The sequence below is a fragment of the Mirounga angustirostris genome, unplaced genomic scaffold (assembly GCF_029215605.1).
Source record: "Mirounga angustirostris isolate CCGP_5_RB_7025 unplaced genomic scaffold, mMirAng1.0.hap1 SCAF_9, whole genome shotgun sequence".
In the NCBI taxonomy this organism is placed as follows: Eukaryota; Metazoa; Chordata; class Mammalia; order Carnivora; family Phocidae; genus Mirounga; species Mirounga angustirostris.
Genome location: NW_026991717.1, coordinates 85,653,485 through 85,677,851, shown reverse-complemented (window position 1 = coordinate 85,677,851; position 24,367 = coordinate 85,653,485). Strand labels below are relative to the sequence as shown.

General features: G+C 36.8%; 1 protein-coding gene across 8 annotated transcripts in view; it reads right to left on the bottom strand.

Moving 5' to 3' along the window:
* Positions 1-9,040: 9,040 nt before the first annotated feature.
* MIPOL1 (mirror-image polydactyly 1) overlaps positions 9,041-24,367 on the bottom strand; it is a 318,590-nt gene continuing 303,263 nt past the window's right edge. For all 8 annotated transcript variants that reach the window (XM_045900733.3, XM_045900736.3, XM_045900731.3 and 5 more), the window contains one exon: positions 9,041-10,252. In XM_045900733.3, coding sequence (XP_045756689.1) covers positions 10,186-10,252 — 67 coding nt within the window. In that variant the 3' untranslated portion in view covers positions 9,041-10,185. The remainder of the gene's footprint in view (positions 10,253-24,367) is intronic.

Here is a 24,367-nt window from a genome sequence, read left to right as displayed (position 1 = left end):
CCAGTTTTCCCAGCAGCATTATTGAAGAGACTGTCTTTTCTCGAGTATTCTTGGCTCCTTTATCAAATATTAGTTGACAAAATAAATTCTGTTCCATTGAGCTGCTTGTCTGTTTTTATGCTAGTACCATACTGTCTTGATGAGTATAGCTTTATAGTATAGCTTGAAATCAGGAAGTGTGATGCCTCCTACTTTGTTCTTCTCTCTCAGGATTGCTTTGGCTATCTGAGGTCTTTTGCAGTCCCATATAAGTTTTAGAATTGTTTTCGACACTTCTGTAAAAAATGCCATTAGAACCTTGATAGGGATTGCATTGAGTCGATAGACTGCTTTTGGTAGTATGGACATTTAGCAGTATTAATTCTTCCAATTTATAAACATGGGAACTGCCATGAATTTTATAACCATAAGCTAGCCCTCAGGTGGGTTTTTGACTCAAATTATCATCAATAAAATTGGCCCAATACAATTCAGATTGTTTTTAAAGTGCTCTGAGGCTGGTACATGCTCCCAGGGGATTAACAGAAGCAAACGTGAAGCCTCTACGGAGGCTCCCACCTTCAACCCAGGCCTTGAAAAGTTCCACAGAGGCTAATTCTAAGAAAGATAGGCTCACATTCACGAATCACCAAACATCCAGAGAAATAAGGTAGCATAAATGTAGCTAGCTGAAATAACAGCAAAATTGGTGCCGGAAATACTTGAGATATTAAAATTATCAGAAATTAAGTACAGAATAAGCATGTTTAAAATGTATAAGATAAAAAGGGATTGAAACTATGAGATAGGAACAAAAGGCCATAAAAATGACCAACTGGATTTGGGAATGAAGAGAATATAACGTTCAGAAATGAAAAAAACATAACAACAGAAATGAAAGACTCACTGAAATTCTGCTTCCAGACAGAAGAGAGTAGTCTGTGGCAGACCAATGCTCCTGACAAAAACAAGAAAAGCTGGATAACTTACAAAAAGTTATTTGGTTAAGGTGTATCAGAGAGGGGTTAAAACAAAGAGGAAAGGGACTAAGATTCTAAAGAGAGAACAATAGAGAGGTAAACTGATGATCTGCAGCCGCTCTTCCCCTGGAGGCATTTGCTGGTTTTGGGTGAAGGTGAGAGAATGATAACCTGGGCTTTGTCCTAGCAGAAGACTGCTGCTGGGGACAGAGGAAACAGCTTTTGGCCATCTTGCAAGCCTGGAGTGATAGACCTGCGGAGCCAAAGGGCCTGAAACACACATGCAGATCCCCTTCAAAATACTTGGCAAATTCTGAGCTGTCCTAAGTGGACGTTAAAAAAGCTCAGAAGAGGGGTGCCTACGTGGCTCAGTCGGTTAGGCATCTGACTCTCCATCCCAGCTCAGGTCATGATCTCAGGGTTGTGGGTTCATATCTTGCTTTGGGCTCCACGCTGGGCATGGAGCCTACTTAAACAAACAAACAACCCAAAAAACTCAGATGAGACCATCTCAATGGGCCCCAGTGAAACTATCACTTGCACCACTGAAAGCCTGACTGAACTACGCCATCGGAAGAGAGGCAAACCAGAGAAAACTGAGCCTTACTCAGGATATAACCCAGCTACAACTCAGCACAGTACCTGACTGCATTAAGGTGATTAGCTTCCACTCAATCTTCCCAATAGAGGAAAGGCTAATAAGCCCACTCTGGAGGAAGACAAAATCATCCAGAGGGTCATGATGTTTTATATTCAGTCAACAATTAATAGGCATGCCGAGAGAGGACCATGCATCTAGAAAGCAAAAAACAAACAGATTATGGATGATTCAGATGTTGGAGTTAGTAGACATGTGGACACAGCCTTTTAAGTAACTACGACTAGTATATTCAAGAAAGTAGAAGCAGAGGGAGAGACAATATATTTAGAAAGATGAGTATTTCACCAGAGAATTGCAATGTACCAAATAAATAAATAAATAAATAAATCAAAAGGAAACTATAGAATTGAAAAGTACAGAATCTGAAATTAAGACCTGAATAGATAGCTTTAATAGCAGTAAACAGGATTAATGAAATAAAAGACAATTTTGAAAATTCACAACTAAGGTACATAGAGGAAAAATAGGAAAATACAGAAGAGGGTGAAAGCAACATGTGGGAACATAGTGAATAAATATAAAATTGGAGTCTCAGAAGGAAGAGAAAAAGATATTCACCAAAGATTTCCTAAAGTTGAGAAAAGACATTGAGTTAGAGATTTAATAAGATGGATGAAATCAAGCAAGAAATACACAAAGAAGGCCACAGCCAGGCACAAAACTGTCAAAAACAAAGAAAAAGATAAAAATCTAAAAAAAAAAACCAAAAAAAACAAAAACAGAGAAAACAGAGACTTTACTTTCAGGAGAAAAACATTAAGATTGACAGCTAATTTCTCAACAGGGAAGAGGGCAGCTAAACATTAAGAAGATGACATTTTAAAAGAGTTATAGGAAGATTTATAGTTTTGGCCATGATGGAGTAACTGGGACCACTTTAAACCCCCAATTAAAAAAAAAACAACAACAACAAAACCCACCCCAAACCAACCACAACAATAGCAAACAATGGTGAAAATACATGGATCAATGTTTTTGGACTTTGGACAATTGGCAGCCCAGGACAGTGAGCCCTGAGAGAAGGGAAGTGAATGAAGTGAGCCCTACGACTGACAAAGCTTACCATCTGGAGAGGTTACAGAGCAGAGTGCAGGGAGGGGTAATGGCAGCCTCCCTGAGTTGAGAACCCAGAGCTGAGATTGTGGGGGAGCTGAGTTGAGAACCCAGAGCTGAGATTGTGGAGGACACCAAGGCGGTTAGGATTTGCAGGTCAGAGTATGGAAGAAGAGTCAGCCCGCATGCAGTGGGGAGTGCCGCACAGGGAGAGTACGAGAAAGCAGTGGGCTCTGGAGAGAGGCAGTGCGTTCCCTGACTCTTCCTCTGTGTACTGACCAGCACGTGTGACAGTAAACTACCAGGTGAGGGTAAGAACTACCAGAAAGGAGCAGGCAGGATAATAACCAAAACTCACACAAGGCTGTGATCAGTCAAAGAGAAACCTCATACTCCACAGGTAGTGCGTTCAGAGGGGTGTTGCCTAAACTGTGGGAAAAAAATCAGCCTGACATTAAAGGTACTCTGATCCTGCCTAATAAGCTTAAAAAAGCCTTATAAGGATCAAACTGTTTCCAAGTAGTGTCACTGTATCCCTGAACATAGCTCAAAAAATTTTAAGGAAAAACAAAAAAATCCAACACTCAACAAGTTAAAATACACAATGACTGACATCCAAAAAAAGTCAGCAGGCATGCAAAGCAGGAAAATATAACTCATGATGAAAAAAAAAAATCAATAGACAGGACTGAAAATGGAATAGATAATAGAATTAATGACAGGAACATTAAAATAGTTCTTATAACTATGTTTTCTATATTCCAGAAGATAATATAAGGCATAAATCAATTCAGGAGAGAGATAAGAGAAATTAAAAAGGCCCAACTTTAACTTTTAGAGATAAAAATACGCCTGCAAAGAATAAGGCTCTGGATGGAATTAAGAACACATTAGACACTGCAAAAGAAAAGATTAGTAAATTTGAAAATAAAGCAATAGAAACTATACAAAATAAAACACACAGAGGAAAAGCAGCCTGAAAAAAAAATAAATGAAGCATGAAATAGCTGTAGGACAACTTAAAGTGGCCTAATATATATTGAATAGTAGGTCCAGAGGGAGAGGAAAAAGACTTGGGGGACAGAAAACTCTTAAAAATAATGGTTGAGGGACACCTGGGTGGCTCAGTTGGTTAAATGTCTGCCTTCAGCTCAGGTCATGATCCCAGGGTCCTGGGACGGAGTCCTGCATCTGGCTCCTTGCTCAGTGGGGAACCTGTTTCTCCCCATTACCTGCCGCTCCCCCTGCTTGTGCCCTCTCTCTCTGTCAAATAAATAAATAAAGGTTTTATTTTATAAATAAATTTTTATAAATAAAAATATAAATAAAACCTTTATTTATTTATTTGACAGAGAGAGAGGTAGCAAGAGAGGGAACACAAGCAGGGGGAGTGGGAGAAGGAGAAGCAGGCTTCCCGCTGAGCAGGGAGCCTGACGTGGGGGCTCGATCCCAGGACCCTGGGATCACGACCTGAGCCCAAGGCAGACACTTAACGACTGAGCCACCCAGGCAGCCCTAAATAAAATCTTTAAAAAAAATGGTTGAAATCTTTATAAAAATTCATCGATTACAAACGCACAGTCCAAGAAATTCAACAAACCACGAGCACAGAAGCATGCAGAAATCTATACCATAACACATCCTAATCTAATTGGTTGAAAAAAATGACAAAGGGAAAAATCTTTAAAGCAGCCAGAGGACATTATTATGTAGAGAATAAAAATGCAAATGACAGCAGGAACAAAGCAAGCCAGAGACAAAAAAGCAACATCTTGAAAATACTGAAAAAAAAAAAAATTATCCTAAAATTCTATATTCAGCAAAAAACTTTTTTCACAAAATGAAGGCAAAGAAAAGAATCCAGACATTTTTCAGACATACAAAAGCTGAAAGAACTCATCACTCACAGCCTTGCATTAGTATACATGACAAATGCGTCAGGAAGAAGGAATATGATAGTGGGTGGAAAATTGGATCTACATAAAGAAGAGCCCCGGAAATGGTAGATATGTGGGTAAATATAAAATAATGTTCTTACTTTTTAAAATCTTCTTCAAAATTGGTGATTAAAGCAACAATAAGGGGCGCCTGGGTGGCTCAGGCGTTAAGTGTCTGCCTTTGGCTCAGGTCCTGATCCCAGAGTCCTGGGATTGAGCCCCACATTGGGTTCCCTTCGGCAGGAGGCCTGCTCTCCCTCTTCCAACCCCCTGCTTGTGTTCCCTCTCTCTCTCTGTCAAATAAATAAATAAAATCTTAAAAAAAAAATAAAGCAACAATAACAATGTTATTATTGTGTACATATGTAGAAGTGAAATGTATGATAACAACATCACAAAGACCATACATGGTGAGACAACAATTTTTGTAAACTGTGATGTGACAGTTTAGACATGAACAGTTTATAGAATCTCTGCCCCAAAGATTCTTACTGCCCACCCCACCCTCGTCCTCTTTTAGCCATGTACTTTAAGCTTTAAATTCGAAGTTCACTAAGTTCCCTGCAGGTATTATGTAGTGTATGTACATTATTTACATTACTTTACCTTGATTGAATAATTAAACAGAATAGAAGCAGTGTTTTTAGATTTCAGCTATTGGTTACAGCAAAATTTCATATACAAATTCCAAAATTAGTAGAGGTGCTTTGTAGTAGATTTCAATCAGTCTATTATTGTTCCATTAAGAGAACTAATCTCCCTTCCTAGGTTCTTTCTTTCTTTCTTCCTGTTTTTTTTAAGATTTTATTTATTTATTTGAGAGAGAGCGCGAGCACAAGGGGGGAGAGGCAGAGGGAGAGGGAGAAGCAGACTCTCCCCTGAACATGGAGTCCAATGCAGGGCTCAATCCCAGGACCCCGGGATCATGACCTGAGCCGAAGGCAGATGCTTAACCAACTGAACCACCCAGGTGCCCCCCCCCCCCAGGTTCTTCCTAACCATCTTACCAAAAGTAATGTTTATCTTTAATATTTTATTGTTATAATTTTATATCTAAATAGTTTTTAAAGTTTCCTAAAGTACCTGAAAATTTGTTCCTATCAATTTTTATCTTTATTAAATTTGTTAAGGAAGTCAGACACAGTTTGATGGTGAATTTAATTGGTCTTCTTACTGTAGTATATTTTATAGGCATATCCAGTAAAGGATCTTCAGGATTGTACCACTATAAATCTGATTAAGATCAATGTATAAGAATTGCATTGAAATGTGTAGGATTTGCAGTAGGGGATTTTATATGAATAAATATATATATATTTTAGATATTTGAGTTTGTGCATTAAAATGCATCTTTGTTAATAATCAGTCAAGAAACTGGTGGATTCAAAAGTACTAGTGTACTCCAAAACTATACTTAGATAACAATAAAATTAATAAAAAATCTTAAAAATAAGATTTCTGCAAAGAAGTAGAAATGGTATACAATATTTTAATGATTCTCAAAAATAAATACTCATCATTGTCCTCTTCTGTTTATGAAATCCTACATTAAAAATAATAACTCCAACCTCTATAAATTTAACTTAAAGTACATAATAAAAAAGAACAGAAAAAAACCTTCAAAAAAGGTTATTCTAGTAAAAGGATTACAAAAAGTTTGGTAACTTGAGAAGCTATTCTGGAACGTATGCTACTAGTTCAAATGTGCAAGCTCCAACTTAACAAATGTTTAAAATATTTGAGTTTTTAAAACAGTGCCAAAATAAACCACATCTTTTCTAGAGATGACATATTTAGCTAAGCATGAGCAATATAAATCTTTCAACCATTCCATGTATTTGTTTAAAAGCCTCAGGAACCACGTGCATTTCTAATAAAACATGAACAAAATACTGAAGTCACTGGAGCCTAACAGTGGACTTATAAATCAAATTTTTAAAAGGGAAAATGTATTTGTGTGTGTGTCAGTGTGTATACATCTAAGTATATAGATATATACATGTATATAGATATTAATAGGTCAATTGATAGGTTAGTTGTGAATAACAGTTATCAACAACAAAATAATGTCAGGAAAAACCTGGGTTCCATGCAAACCATATGTGAGAAGATAAAATGTGTAAGCCATGGTTATTTTATCATTATAATGACTCATTAATCATGAGTATTTGAAAATAGAAACTTAAAAAATATCTATGATCTTTAAAACTACTACATATAAAAATGCTTTTCTATGCAACTATATCCAATATTAAAACTACAGATTTTTAATATTCTAACATTTTTGTGAAGTAAACTAATTCTATCAGTAAGTGACTGACAAGATTCTTCAGTTTATTTGAATAAGGATATATACAAAGGACCACCTTTCTCACTGAATAAGGAAAATATTTTATTACATAAAATATTTCAAATATTTTAAATAATTTTAACGTAATGGCTTAGTTATAAAGGTAGACTTAAAATTTCTCATAGATTAGTAATTAACTAATAACTTTGCTATAACTCCTCATACCTTGCTTATAATCAATAACCTTGCTTATAACTTACCTATAACCAGTTCTATCTCTAATAGTTGCTCTAGGAGGTAAAGTAAGCCTTGAAGTTCATACCACCATTTGATAAAACTACACTGTCAGGTTTCAGCGTCAGGCCAAATTAAAAATAGTACAAAGCAACTCAAGGTTATTTTTTACTAACAATGAATTGTCACTCCTAATGAGTGAAGCCTAAGGCAAGGTATGCTGCTACTATAACACTATAGAGAGGTGATGTGATGCTATTTACCCGTGCAGTTCACATTATTGCACTTCACTGCAAGAAATGCATACCATCTCCATTGTTAGCAAATGTATATGTATGTGTAGAAGAGAAATGGCACAATAATAACAAAAATTGCAAGAGTTAAAATTTTCATTTTTTTTTTTTCTTATAGAAAGGTTTAGAGAGGTATGGCTGTGTGGAGTTTAGTCATAAGACCTCAGTTGTAAGTCCTAATAGGTCCTTGGCAAACTCCTAGACCCTCGGAGTCTATTTCCTCCTTTGTAAAATGTAATAATAATAACGATACTACTACAATTTTCATCATCATTATTATGTGGTTGATATATATGTATATATAATTTACCATTATTGCTACTATATGGTTGTTGATAGGATCAAATAAAAATACAGATGTGAAAGGATTTTATAATAAATGAAGTGCTACACATGTTTGTATTATCTTTCTGCTTTTCTTCTGAACTTATTTTTACAACGGTAAGTGAATTCTCATGTTATCAAAGGAATTAGACTTGATAATATTTAAGGCAAACTCAAAGCAACATCTCTGGGCAGCATGGACTACTGAAATTGCATTATTACCGAATATGTGGAGAACTGATCTTCAGTGAGCTGGGCCATTCTTTCACAGACAAAAAAATGTAAAGACTGTTTGAAACATTGTTGGTGCACATTTTTAAGTGCCAGAAATCAATTGATAATATCTGGCTATAATACTTAGCATCTGTAATTTTGTACAGGACTAATTTTCAAGGGGATGTGATGTTTTGGTAGTGATTATCTACATTCACAATAGTAAATATTAGAATTGTTTTATAAACTTAGCTTCATAATACCCAATTCTTTAAAAGTTCTGGATATTAATTACAGGAATTGGTTGCTCTAATCTGATCAGTTAGGGATAGGAAGAGATGTTTGGAAACTGCAAAATGTCTTTATGCTTAGAGTGTGTTTTATAAAACCCCAAGCAAAATAACTCAAGAAAGATTTGTCTCATCTTCAGGACTAAACTGAAAATTCAAGTTTACTTGTGATTTATTTGAAGAAGATTCAGGAATGGACTATCTTGTGACAAGAACTGTTCCTCTTTACTTACCTGCATGACTTAAAAGGCACTGTTCCTTCACAAAGGAGCTCAGAGAGAAGACTCCAGGCCTGACCAAATTATTTCAGATTTCTCTATTTATCTAGTCACTGGCCTATGAAAAGCTATAATTCTCTTTTGGGCTGTAGAGGAGATCCAGTTAGCTTATTCTAACCCCTGTTGTTCCTTATTTTCTAATTCTAATAGTTTAAATAAAAATTAAAAGCAGGTAACATGAGTAAATTCTGAATTGGAACTCAATGGGATGGTTCTAACTGCCAGTTCATTTAATAAATTTAATGAGGAGGAAACTGAGTTTGTTAACATTATGATTCTTTTGTCACTCTGTGATAAAGCACCTTACATTTTTGTGCAGAGTAAAAAAAAAAAAAAAATCACACAAATAATCTCCATTGGTGTATGAAAGAATGGTGCAATAAACTGTCCTGTTCTTGTCCCCAAAACAAGCAATGGTAGATAACTTAGCTCAATCTTAAAGATCAATTATAATACTGTATGGCCTTAGAAAAATTTTCACTTTCCTACAAAATTTTCACTAATTCAATCTCTACTTGCCTATTTCATCCTGTTCCAGGCATAGTCATCTTCTACTGGCCTCTCATCTATTCAATCTAAAAAAAAGAAGAAATTTTTCCTATAGCCAAATACATAAATCTTAGTTTTATTCATAATTTCATGTGATCAGAAGTGACTGCTATGCCATAACTATTTCAAATTATCTTTTAAATAAAAGAAAAAAGTAGGTAACCAAACAAAATTGCCAGTTTTCTTTTTTTCCACGTCCTTACATTTTTACATTATAATTTTATTGTATATTGGGTTCCCCTCCTCCACAACAAAAATTCAAGTGATAATACTTAACATGTTTGATGGCCTCTTGCCTTTTAAAGTCATGCTGGCACATGCTAATTTTCAAGCCAAAGGTGTCCCAGCCTATGAGACAGACTTGGCAATTTCTATAGCTTAAATAGAGTTCAGATAATTATTCAGTCACAACATTAAAAAGTGTTGACAATATGAATTTAAAAGTACACATGAACAATATCCTTTTTTTAAATTGAAAACAGTTTGCATTATTTGTAGTGAAATAAACATCATGCCTTGATTAATGTAATTTTAAAATATCAAACTCTTATTAGAGCAAAGTATATATTTAATTCTTGGTATTTAGATTTAATATTCTTTAATACTAACAAAGATTATGTGTATGCATTGGAGGAAGACTATACACTCTCACGTCTGAGCTTCTCTCATCAGTTAAGAAATAAATTGTATATTGAAAAATGCATGTATTTGAAGTTTTGACCTAACACAGTGGATTAGGTTTAGACAATATTTACTTTGCTGCATTTTGACTCAGAAAGGGCCATTTGTGAAGATATGACCTATAATGGTCTCTCGGTAAAAAGATTTATATTCAATACAGTGAGATATAAAATAGTTACAAAATAAGCTGCAACTTTATAGCTACTCATTGGTAAAAGTCTGTAGTTAATACATTTGGATAAATAAGTCAGCAGCAAAGTGGTTAAACATTTGTGATTTGATTTTATCTCAGCTTGGAATGTGGTTGGAGTGTCCCACTTCTAACAACTGTTTGCTAAGTTAAGGCTTTAGTGTTTACACAGTGTTGAATGAAGCAGCCTGGTCACCAGATGTGATTGCTTCCCCAGACTGCCGTTTTTTCAGTCAGATCACTGTCCTCATGGTCCCTGTTCCAACCTTCTTCCTCAGGACGTCCACCAGCCTTTCCAACCTAAGTTGGGGGAAGGAGGGCGGGAAGGGGGTGGGGGAAAGAATACAAAAAGTGCAGTTATTGTCAGGAATGTTTTGGCTGAAAAAGAACAGTATTTGCCTGTGACCAAGCAGTGCTGGTAGTCATGTTAAGAGACAAAGCATTACTGTCAGCAAGACACACTGGTGCAGAGTGCCAAGTATCTGAGGTTAAAAAAACAGTAACAACACAAACTTTAACCCAGATCTTCAGATTATGTCAGCTTTAGATGCTACATGAAAAATATAACATACTCACTTCAGTACATTTACCTGCTTGCGTTAAGGCTGTGGATGAATCATTTACTATGTAATGAGAAGAGGGTACATGAAATGCAGAGCAGTTTCAAATTGATTTTTACCTAAGAAGTACATATTTCAGTACAGAAATACCATCGCTCTTACACCTGTTACTTAGCTACATAAGTGACACGCTGGTATGCTACACAATTCTGACACATGACATTTCTTCCTTCCCCCGAAAGTCAGCTGATGAAAATAATTAGGAATTAGCCAGCTGGAAAAAAACTTCACGTTTTAGGGGCATGAAAATCATTTAAATATACACAAATGATTTGATGCTAATAAAAACCAGACTTTCTGTAGTACATTTAAAAAGAAGCTTCTATTCTGAGTAATATAAACAGCCTAGCAATGATTCTAGTTTCTAGTCAAAGACAAGTGATTTTTTTTTAGTTGACTGAAAAAATTCACCAATTATACTGAAAATAAAGTTAAGAGTTCAGAAGTCCATTCTGTAGTGTTCTTAGGCTACTCTATGGGTGGGAGATGGCATTCATGCAGATCAGTGAGATTTTGCTTGACAAGAGATGATGGAATCAGACCATTGATTTTTTTCCTTTTATTTTTTTATTGAAAACATAAAACCTCAACAAAAAATCCCGTTTGATGTTACACACAGAGAAATCTTCCAGTTTTCATATACACAATCTTCCTCCTCAAAGACTGGTGAGCAACATAGTCTAGTCTGCTCCAGCTTGCCTCATTTATATGGATCCATGCATGAGGGTCCTTTGCAAATAAACACAGCACAGAGCTAGACACTAAAGGAATGAGGGTATTCTTAGTGTCATACACGCTGGTTTACATGGCTAATCAGCTGCATGCAACTCTGAAAGCTAGATCAAGTTTATTGGATGATTTTGCATATACTGAGCTCTGTTAACAGAAAACAAGAGGATGAAACAAAATAATTCAGTGCATCAAAAATCTTTGCTTTGAGAAATGCTAGTATTTAGAATAAAAAGGCAAATCTTGCCTAAGTTTATTACTACAAATTTCTCAAACGTAAAAAATTATACAAAAGTATTATGTGTCCACTAAAACAGCTTCAGACTACTGAATGAGAAGATTCACTGGACAATTCACCGTGTTCACAGGCCAATCCGTATTAGTTGGATTTTCCTTAGTGATAAAAACTAGTGCTATCTTACACACTCTGAAATTGATGATTTATGGAATTACATAAATTCTTTAAGACAAAGTTTCACTAACCTAAACTTTGGAGGAGGGGCAAGAAAAATATCAGTATGACAATTTAAATGTATTTTTAAAATATGATAGTAACTTCAATTAACTGTTAAAAAAGGACTCCCGATAGAAATATTGACAGGCCATTTAACAGCATTTTTTGGCATACATTGTAAAAAAGCCAGAAAATACTACTTTCAAGGTGGTTAGTTATATCCCTCCACCCTCATTTATACTACTATCAAAAAAATCTTCTTCATAATGTCAAAGTGAGCTGTACTCTGCAGAGTTACTATTATTACTATGAACTCAGAACCAGTGGAACCCCAAATTACTGGATGAATCGGTGTTGTGCCTCTTTTGACTTCTCCTTTACTAACAGGCTCATCTACTTCAGTTTCCTTTTTATACATTAGGACATACTTCCATTTAGAACTCATGTCTGGCTAAGGTAAGAGGTTAGAAGGAAATACTTAAATATCACGTCTTGCGCTGTCTTTACTGTGTTTCAACAATTACTAGATCAACCACATTCTCAGTTTATCCAGGTTGAATGATGTATGAAAATTTGATCTCAGAAGTGAAAAAAAATGTCAATTACTTAGCTCCGTAAAAGCTCACTGACTCCTGAAACACAATGAGGCACCTAGCCCTTCCTGTAAGGAGTGGAATACACCTGCCAAACGTGGACGGTGCCGAGAGGAAGGTGGCTGCAGACGGCTGTCGAAGCAGCTTGCAGGATTCACCCACGGGCTATTCTTTACTGTTCAAGACGACAACAGCCTTTAAAAAATTATGTAGCTTACTAAATTGGGCTCCAACTGCTTTACATGTTACTCAGTGACAGTTTCCCAAGGGCTTCATGAAATAGGAAACGGGTTAGAACTAGGATTAGGATTTCTCCATTTTTAATATGAAGAAACTGAAGGACAGGTAAACACTTATACGAGGCCTGCGGTAAAACAGTGACGTATCTGGGCCTGGTTTTCTTGTTCGCAGTTCAAAGCTACTTCCACGAGGGCTTTCAGACCATAGGTTGATGGATTATTTAGCTTCATTAAAAATTTTCTCAAGTTCTTACTGAAGTCAAATTGGGAAAGTAATTGTCAGTGTATTTCACCTGCTATTTTAGTAACACATTAGGAAAGTAAATTGATGACAGTGCACAGAATTAGAAAATAATAGTTACAAACTACTATTTGCTAGAGTACAATTTCTATATAAACTTGAAAAATATACTTAAAGCTATATTTTAGATAGAAAACTTATTTTCTCAATTAACGTTATTTTTATGTTTTCTGTGTATTCAGATAATGTATATGTACAATGGAATACACACTTTTCCATCAGGTAGATGAACATAGTTATTTACCAGTTTTCTTAATCAGTGTACTTTTATTTTTCACTCTTAATGAATATTGTTATATTTTAAACGGTAATTCTTTTTCAAAAATTAACTTATTTCTTAATTAATTTAATTTTTTTAAAGAGAGAGATTGCGTGAGTGGGGTGGAGGAGGGGCAGAGGGGGAGGGAGAGAGAGAATCTTAAGCAGGCTCTAGACCCAGTGTGGAGCCTGATGTGGGACTTGATCTCCGCCCCCCTCCCCTGTGAGATGATGACCTGAGAGGAAATCAAGAGTGGGATGCTTAACTGAGCCACCCAGGTGCTCCAAATGGTTAAGTAATTCTTAATACTGATTATGTGCCAGGAACTATGAGAAGTAAATTATGCACACACTTAATTTTCAAAGATAACTCCATGGAGTAGACATCATTGGCTGACAAAACCAAAACATATAGATAGTAATTTGATCAGAGTCCCACTGCTAGTGAGTTTTGGAGCTAAGATGCAATATTAAGTCTAATTACCACCTCTTTGATCTCTCTGATGTGCTATACTACTTCCAAAAGCACAACTTTTAAGGCTTATTTCTAAATTTTGGTGGGCTTGAATTACTCTTACTGATTATATATGTATATGTGTATATATATATATATATATTTTTTTTTTTTCCAACAGAAAGAAGTGAAAACAGAACAAATTCCTCATCACCAACAGAATTGTACCAAAGTAAAAATCTCACTGTAGGTTCCATTTTTGAGAGTTAATTCTTGTATCAGTTAATGTGAGAGTGGAAATTCTTATTGGCTTGACAATTTTCACTCTGGAAAAATTATTCCTTCTATTTTAGGCAATGAGGTTATCCCATCAAACATACTTGGCTTTAAAATTTTTTTGTTCAAGGAGAAAGAAACAGGGACATCCAAGAGATGTATAACAACCTCCATCCAGCAGAGGAGAGAGAAAAACCACTTGAAATGCTTCACTTAGGGTTTGCCATTAGTATCAAAGATCTTGCCTGCTTTCAACCATGGCAGGAGGGTGAGAAAAAGACTTTAAATGTAGATTTTTCTTTTAGGATTATGGCTGTTCTTCCTCTGCTGGTCTTTTTAATGTGGATTTATTTTATCACCTTTTTCTTTATGCTTTCCATACTTTCCTCAAAAACTGTTGTTTCCTTGATTCCAAGTACATGCTTATTACTTCCAAATACACAGCCCCTATCCCAAAACTCCCTTCTGAGTTTTAGACTCAAATACCCAACTGCCTTCAAGACATCTCCTCTTGCTTACTGCACTGGCATATGACACTTAGCATATCTAAAACTAAATTAATTTTGCCTCCCATGCATGTTCAGTATTTATCTTGATTAATGTTGTCATTCATGAAGTTGAAAAAATTTAGAAAAACTTTGTCTTATTTATTTTTCCCATTTCAGCATGGACCTGTGAAAACCTTGTGATGAAACCACTAATGTAGACAGTGGGAAGCAATGAATGGGTTTTAATTCATCTAGTAACACCATTTGCACTTTAGAAAGATTACACAGACAAGAATGTAGGGATGGGATGGAAGCAGATTAACCTATAGGTAGGAAGCCCAGATAGCTCCTGATTAAAATAATCCTAGTGAGCACAACACGTGAATGTATTTAAGGCCATATAACTGTACGCTTAAAAATGGTTAAAATGGTAAAATTTTATGTTATGAAGATTTGCTGTAATAAAAAGAATATCCTAGTGAAACTTAAAGGCTTGAACTAGAACTGCAGCAGTGCAAATGGAAAGAAGGGGATAAGTTTGAAGAATGTCTAGGATACAGAATCCAAAGGACTTAGTGACTTTTGAGGGTAGGGTGGGGAGAGATGGGGTGGGCAAGGATTTCTCTTGGGTGTCTGGTTTTGGTGACTGGGTGGATAGCGGTAACCAAGATAGTGTAGAGGAAGATTGGAAGAATTTGGTGTGTGTGTGTGTGTGTGTGTGTGTGTGTGTGTGTGTGTATGAGTTCAGCTTAGTACATATAAAGTTCAGGTGCTGGTGGGACATAAAAGTGGGAATGTTAAGTAGATACCTGGATGTAAGAGTCTGTGTTAAAGACAGAATTCTAGGTTTATGATACAGATTTCAGTTCAATCAATAAGCACTTGTTTCGTAACTCCTATGTACTAGGTATTGTTCTAGGCATTGATTATTCAAAAAACAGGACATGGTCCCTGCTTATAAGGAATAGTATGGTGGAGAAGTAGATCTTTACATGGATAACTCAAATAAGTTATTGGTAAATGCTGTTAAGAAAAGGATAAACACAGATATTAAACAGAACCTAGTTTGGGTAGGGGAGGATAGGAAAGGCATATAAAATCTTCCTGATTTTGTCTCAGTTAAGTATTAAAGAATAAGAAGGAAATAGACATCTTAAGAAGGGCGGGAGTGGAGAGGGGGCAGGATGGGCATTCAAGACAGAGGAAATATCTGTGAAGGCACAGAGGTATGAAAACCATGATATGGGTCAAGTCCTACCGGGAGTATGTTTTCTTAGAATCATGAAGTAAGAGGTGGAGAATAGTAGGAAATAAGGCTGAAGAGGTGGGCCATGACTAGGTTGCTCTCGGTTGTAACTGAAGCCTTTGGAGTAGATGGAAATGCTTAGAAAGAGAAATAAAAAAGGAGAAGAGAGGTGGGAATAGGAAAGAAACCAAATGAAAACAAATATTTAAAGTAAAGAGACTGGCAAAAGAATTTGAGGAAATCGGGAAGTAAAAGATGAATCAAGAACAGATGCTGTTACAGAATCCAAAGAAGTGCATTTCAAGAAGGCAGTGACCAACAGGGTCAAGTACTTAAACAAGATCAAAGTGAAAAGTGCCCATTTGATTTGGCAATTGGGAAAAATGACAGCTTTTGGGGGCAGTTTTAATGGCATGATGGAAGTAGGAGGAAGCCTGAGAGGAATGTGAAAATTGAAGGCTAGGGGTGCCTGGGTGGCTCAGTCGGGTAGAGCCTCTGACTCTTGGTTTTGGCTCAGGTCATGATCTCAGGGTCATGGGATTGAGCCCTGCATCAGGCTTGTGCTCAGCATGGAGTCTGCTTGGGATTCTCTCCCTCTCCCTCCTTCTCCCCCTCCACCTAAAGAAATATTAGGTGAGATTGATGATCCAGCTACAGCTAGAGACTACAAATTTGTAGGAGATACTGATCATCATAGTAGCATGACTTTTGTTTTCCACGTCAGGTCTATGCTTCGGGGATAATTCTGGGGAGGACATATAATAGAAGCAATTGAGAGCAGTTGTGCTCTTTCTCTTAAATAAATAAATAAATACATAAAATCTTAAAAAATTGAAGGCTAAGTACATGCTGTTTTATAAGAGCTCAGCTAGAAAGTAAAGAGAATTATAGTTATAGGGGGATGTATGGCTGAGGACGTTCTTAAAGAAATGGATGGCAAGTGAATGTATTTGTGGACTATGGGAGATAAGACTAGAGGAAGACTCTTTAGAGGGAAGGGAAGAAGATGATACCTTTTTAAGTAGGGTCTCAGAAGATGGGATCATAAGCTTATGATCCCATGACTTATAGCATTATCTTAAAAATATGAATGGGGGCGCCTGGGTGGCTCAGTTGTTAAGCATCTGCCTTTGGCTCAGGTCATGATCCCAGGGTCCTGGGATCGAGCCCCGCATCGGGCTCCCTGCTCAGTGGGAAGCCTGCTTCTCCCTCTCCCTCTCCCTCTGCTTGTGTTCCCTGTCTCTCTGTGACTGTGTCTCTCTGGCAAATAAATAAATAAAATCTTAAAAAATATATGAAAGGACGTTTCTTGGAGACTAAGGGGAAAGAGGTGGGAAGAATACAGCTGTGGATACTTTAGGTATGGAGGAAGTTAACTGATAGAACTTATGTCTGCTAGATTCAACTTTCCCCATGGAGTAGGAGGCAGAGTTTTCTGCTGAAAACGTACAGTAAAGAAAAAAGCTAGAGGAAAATGCTGAAGTTTAATGTGACAAGAAAGGGAGGTGACTTGGAATATGTAAAAGAAATATTAGGTGAGATTGATGATCCAGCTATAGCTAGAGACTACAGATTTGTAGGAGATACTGATCATCATAGTAGTATGACTTTTGTTTTCCACATCAGGTCTATGCTTTGGGGATAAATTTGGGGAGGACATATAATAGAAGCAATTGAGAGTTTAGAGTATAAGACGACTGTGTCCTTGAGAGAAAGTGATTAAACTTAGAATTCAGATTGGGTAGAGAAGAAAGTAAGTCTGTAAGGGGTTGTTAGTTCAGAAAAAAAATGAAAGGAGCAAGGGACCAGATGTCTTGATTAGTGCTGAAGCTAAAAAGCAAGAGTAGTTGGAATAAGGCTGTGGTTATTGTGAAAGAGGCAATTGTGATCTTAGGATTTCAGATGTAGAAAGTTCTGCCAACATCCATTGTAGCTGAAGTGGATAAGAGGTAAAAGTCATTAGCATTCAAGAGACAAAAGAATAGGGCATATTACTGACATTGACATTGAAGTTTCTGAACATGAATTCAGAAGTTGGGGTAGAGAGGAAGGCACTGAATCAGATGCCTGAAATACATTTTAAGGGAATGGCACTGGGCAGATCAGTAGATATCACTGAAGAGGAGAGGTAGTGAGTGAGAAAGCTGGATGGTGTAAATCTTAAAGGAGGGAGGGTTTTTACATCAATGCAGAAGGTCTGAAAGTAGCAAAGGGGAACCAGAAGAACCCTCCTTCCTTGTATTTGGGTAGAGGAAAAAGACTGGTGTCCAGTGGGCTGCTAGGAAACAAGGGTCCTTGGTAAATTCAAGTTTCAGGTAGAATGTGTGTGTGAAACATTCAGTGTGTAAGTTGTAGATAGATGCAAGGTAGTAACAATGGAAAGAAGGTTCCAGAAAGCAGACTGAAAAGAGCTGAGATCAGAGGAATAAAGGGAAGGAGAGAAAGATGGGGAGGGAGGAATCACCGAGCTAATGAGAGAGGGAATAGCTAATAGATGGAGTGCACCCACTCTCCTGTTATAAATTGTAACTGATGAAGTAAGAAGTTCTTGCTCTGTTTTAGCCACAAAATGTAACCGAGGAATACAGACAAAGATACACTGATGCTAATAAAAATGGACATGTACACATATGGACATATACACATATATTTATGAATACATACAGACATGGCCATAGAAATATGGATCATCAATTTCACTTTTCTTCACAAAAGAACACATAAGAAATAAGTAAATATTATATGAGGAAAGAATGAAGTTGAGAAAAGAAAACTATTTACATCTGAAACACAATGAAGAAAGAGTTTGTAAGTGAAAAGGTGAGGGTAGGAGTCGATAGGAGAGTGGGTTGAAAAGTCATGGTGAAGAAGGTAGTAACAATGGGGAGTGGTAAGAATGGGGAATTGAATAAATAATTATATGGCCAAAAATCATTCCTTATTTTAACTGGAAACTGCCTCCTTGAATCTCCCACTCACCTACCTAGACCTACCCTTCAAATGGTTACCCTACTTGATTTCCATATGAGGTGTCGTCAAAATGTTGAGAGCTGTCATGTCTTTATGGTATTTTACTATTTATTTATTTACGGTATTTTTATTATTACACTTCCAGTCTTCAAAGGCTGGTACCTTAAAGTTAGCAGACTGCTCACTATTATTCACATTTTTTGTGCATGTTCTCTAGTATGTCCAGTGTCTTTAAAAATATTGGCCCTGGGGCGCCTGGGTGGCCTGGTCGGTTGAATGTTCAACTCAATGATTTTGGCTTGGGTAGTGATCTCAGGGTCATGGGATCAAGTCCCACATCGGGCTCCACGTTCAGCAGGGAGTCTGCTCGAGATTCTCTCTCTCCCTCTGACCCCCTGCCCCCTCCCCCTGCGCTCTCTCATTCTCTCTAAAATAAATAAATAAATACAATCTTAAAAAAATATTTGCCCCTATATAATAATCCAGTTTAATCATTATAAAGGGAAGTGGGACTGATATCTTCCTTGATTTAGACTTTTACTTCTATTTTAATGCTGACATGTTTCACTATCAGCTTACACTAATACTCTAACACTAATACTAATATCACTAATACCTAGCCTGCTTAGCCTCCCAAGCCAAGCGAAGTCTCTCCTAGTTTGGACATATACAATTAATATATCTTTTTCATTTATTGCTGCACAAGAAACCACAGAAAACATGGTGGCTTAAAACAGCAGCTATTTTATTTAATTTTGTCAACTTGGGTTTGAAGCACCTGGGCAATCCTGCTAGCCTTTCCTGGCATCACTCATTCAGCTGCAGTCAGTTGGGGTGGGGTGGCCATGTGCCTGACAGGTGGTGCTGACTTCTGCTAGGACTCTCTCTTTCTGTGGTATCTCATTCTCACCCAGATAAGCTCAGACTTACTCACCTAGGGAACACATCAGCAAAAGAGAAATACTGAAATCACTAAGGCCTCTTGAGGCCTTGTTTAGAAGTTGTACATCACTTGGTTTATTTTATTGGTTAAAGGGAGTCACAGGCCAGCCCAGATTCCCAGGGTGGGGGAATAAATTCCGCCTTTTGACAGGAGCAGTTGCAAAAAATTCATGGCCATTTTTATTCCACAATACTGATATTAAAAAAGTGCAAGATTTTACATTTATCCATGTCAGATTTAATCTTGGTAAATTAATTAATTAATTAATTTATAGAGTTTATTTATTTGGCAGAGACAGACAGCACAAGCAGGGGGAGCGGCAGGCAGAGGGAGAGGGAGAAGGAGACTCCCCGCTGAGCAGGGAGCCTGATGTGGGGCTTGATCCCAGGACCCTGGGATCAGACCTGAGGTGAAGGCAGACGCTTAATGGACTGAGCCACCCAGGCGCCCCCATCTTGGTAAATTTAGTTAATTTTTCCAGCAATTTAACATCTTTTGTTATCTTGAGTTTATTACTTTTTGTACTTATGATAAACTTACCTTTTATGTTTTTAACTTAGGTATTAAAAAATGTTGAACAAAAAAGTACTGAAACAAACTCTTAGAGACATCCCTACAGGGTCATAATATGTATTCCTATTCGATTAATTATGAATTATCCGAACTGTGCAGTCACTTCTTGATCTTGTCCACAAAGATATTTTGAGATAGTCTGTCAAATGACTGTTAAAATCAAGATATTTTAGAGTTCTTCCTCCTTACCTACCAGTTATAGAGGTTAATTCCTAAGATGCAGTTAGACTTGCAAAGACCCAGTATATGGTAACTGGGATCAGCCTGGCCGCCGAGGATAAGCTCTTAGTGGGTACATCAGTGAGTGACTTGGTGGGTCTGCAACTATGGTAACTGGACTGGCTGTAGGGTGCCATCCAAAAGCACTGTTAACTATTTCAATTAAGTACCTAAAGGGCTTAATTTGGGCTTTAACAGATACCCAAATAGGTCTACCTGATGATCTGTGGCATGGAAACAGAGTTTCTGGGCTGTGATGATATTTGGCAAATATGATGAGTTTGTAGGCCACGGCTTGCTTAAGCTGATATCGTTCCTAGTATGGTCCACAGCATATAGCACTTACTCTATTTTTAAATTTAATTTTGAGGGTTGGTCTACCTGTGTTTCAACATTCAAGATATATTTACTGAAAAACTTCATTGAAAGGTCCATGAGTGATTCTTTATTAAAAGCAAATATGAATTCCAAAATATTACCAACTTAACAACACTATGATGGTATTATGCATTTTGCCTTACCAAAAAAGACATCATTTTTTTTGAACAGGTTCACTATTATATAGATGTGGACCTAGAAACAGATATTATTTTTTATAAAATTTAAAGCCTAAGACATTTTTGTATTCTTGTTAGCAAACTCAGTGTTACTCTATAAATAAATAATTTGTGGTTAATTTGGAAATGGGCATAATTTATTTACCTGGAACAGGACATTATAACATTAATAGCTAAAATAAGATTTCAAATGTAATTATACTAGAGAAAATGAGGGAAAAATTGATATTGGCAGGAATGTAGAAAGCCAAAGTAATTATAACCAGGCCAATTTACTGAAGGAAAGAAGATATAGGACAATTATTTACTATTTAAATTCACATAAAATATTTTGAAAAGGACATCACAAGTATATCATTATAAGTAGATAATAAATAGGAATTCCAGATGAGCACCACTTTTAAGATTTTATTTATTTATTTATTTATTTGAGAGAGAGAGAGAGAGAGAGCGAGAGCACACAGAGGGAGCCTGACATGGGGCTTGATCCCAGGACCCTGGGATCATGACCTGAGCCAAAGGCAGATACTTAACCAACTGAGCCACCCAGGCACCCCAAGATATTAATTATAAAACAGATTTAAAAGATATTTGTCTTTTTCTTAGAAAATATTACTAATGCAAATGACTAGGGAAACTTTTAAAAGTCTTGACAAAAGATTGTGTTAAAAATCTTAGCCTTGGGGCCCTGGGTGACTCAGTCAGTTGAGCGGCTGACTCTTGATTTGGGCTCAGGTCATGATCTCAGGGTTGTGGAACTTAGCCCACCTAGGGCTCTGCGCTCAGTGGGGAGTCTGCTTCTTTCTGGCTCCCTCTGCCCCTCGCCCCCAGTTGCCCCACGCTCTCAACTAACTAATTAAATAAATAAATCTTTAAAAACAAAAATCTTAGCTTGGTTAACATGTCATTGATAAGTTTACATGGATATACTGTGACAATTAGAATCAAGCATTTGTCTCTCCTGTTAATCCTTATAAAATCTTTGAGATTAAGTAGAAACCAAAAAATGCATTTAAAAAGGCTCTCTTACTACTTACTTGATTCAGGTCTCTCCAATATTTTATGATTGTCATGAGATTTAAGAATTCCCATCAGTACTGAAATGTTGGTAAACTTACAGCCTATGTAGGCTAGAGCAGAGTACATGCCTCGGTTTTGTTTAAATACATTCAGTAAAAAGGCCTACATTCAGCAAAAAAAAAAAGCTGTGCATTCTTGGCTCTAGTTTTGACCTAAAAATAACTTTCAAATCAGTAATGTAAATTGAGTATACATAGTTTTCACAACTTCCACTATTCCAAACACAAGATGATACTCAGGAAATAAACTTTACCAAATCATTATGGTTCTCAAAATGATTTGGGGTCATGTCTTCCCTACACCTCTAATAAAGCAGTCCAAGTAACATTTGTCTTATTTGGGTCAGGCATGGGGCAGAACTGTAAGAGTGGCCAAGTTTGCCTTTATTTCTCAAAGAGCTATGCCTAAAATACTTTGATAATGATAATTATTACAACAGAATTCCACCAGTAATAGAGAACTCTAGAGAGAGAGAAAACCACAACCAAAACCCAAAATTAAATCCAATGCTGAGCAGAAATTGACCCAATGGCACTTCTTTCACTTCCCATTAAGAATCCAGTCTTCTATGGGGCACCTTGGTGGCTCATGGGTTAAGCAGCTAACTCTTGATTTCGACTCAGGTCATGATCTCAGGGTCCTGGGATAGAGCTCCAGGTTGGGCTCTGCACTCAGCAGGGAGTCCACTTCAGGATTCTCTCTCTCCCTCTGCCTGCCCCCCCCCCCCACTTGCTCTCTCTAAAAATTTTTTTTTTTTTAAGATTTTATTTATTTGCGAGAGAGAGAATGAGAGACAGAGAGCATGAGAGGGAGGAGGGTTAGAGGGAGAAGCAGACTCCCTGCTGAGCAGGGAGCCTGATGTGGGACTCGATCCCGGGACTCCAGGATCATGACCTGAGCCAAAGGCAGTCGCTTAACCAACTGAGCCACCCAGGCGCCCTCTCTCTCTCTCTAAAATAAATAAATAAATCTTTTTTAAAAAAAAGGAATCCAGTCCTCTCACACCTCTCACATTCTCCTCCCTTTGACTCTTAATACTAGCCTTAAAAAAAAAGTTTTTTGAGAACAATGTTATGTGATTGAAAAAAAAGGCTGTAATAATATCTGCATTTTATTATGAAACAAACCCAAATCTGTGAATTTCTGATACTGAAATTTTAGATATAAAATTATAGACAGTTATCAAAACAGATATATTTTGGGGATTGCATTATCTCTTTTTTTTTTTTAAAGATTTTATTTATTTATTTGAGAGAGAGAATGAGAGAGAGAGAGAGCTTGAGAGGGGTAGGGTCAGAGGGAGAAGCAGACTCCCTGCTGAGCAGGGAGCCCGATGCGGGACTCGATCCCGGGACTCCAGGATCATGACCTGAGCCGAAGGCAGTCGCTTAACCAACTGAGCCACCCAGGCGCCCCTGCATTATCTCTTATATGAAAACCAGGAATATGACTATTATCTCTGTCTACATATAAAATTGTCCCTGTTTGTTGTCAAGTGGTATTTTTGGCTGGATCTGCATCACTAAAAAAAAGAAAATGAAAACAAATTGGGTACATGCAGTCAACAATATTTAGTTTTAAAGCATCATTACTAACCATTTACTAATTAGCTTGTTGATTCTTGCATAAATTTCAAGATAAATCTGATTCAATCATTTCCCCTAAACTATTTTCCTGTTTAAAAAATATTTCAAGTAACTAACAAAGGATACAAATAATATGGATAGAATAATTTAGATCCTCAGATATTTCATTATATAAAGCATTATCACTTAGACGATATCATTATCTTTAAAGAATATCATTCATTCATTCAGAAATTAAGCAGTAAACTTGGATTTATCTCTGAGATTAAAAAGAACATAAAAAAATCTTAGTACATGCACACTCAACTGTGCTTAGATTAGATATAGGATATTCCTTATTCAATGTCACTAGTATCTAAGGTAGACAAGATGCCGAAAAGTTACCTTTATTTTATTTTATTTTTAAAGATTTCATTTATTTTGAGAGAGAGAGAGAGAGAGCAGCGAGCGTGAGCAGAGGGAGGGGCAGAGGGAGAGAGAGAATCTCACGTAGACTCCACGCTGCACACAGAGCCCTATACGGGCCTCCATCTCATGACCCTGAGATCATGACCTGAACTGAAATCAAGACTCAGATGCTTAACCGAATGAGCCACCCAGGTGTCCCATAACTCTATTTTAAATGTAGACTAACATTTGCTGTGTTCTATGTAACCTTGAATAATCAGGCTTGTCAATCAATCATAGTATCATTAGTATTAATTTAGAAGACTAGTAAAAAAAGTTAAACATATAACAAAATATATAAAACTGCATTCTTTACTTTTGTTTCACCCCATTTTAAAATTAGAACATGGAGAAAGAGTAGAGCTATATTTTTTTGTTATAG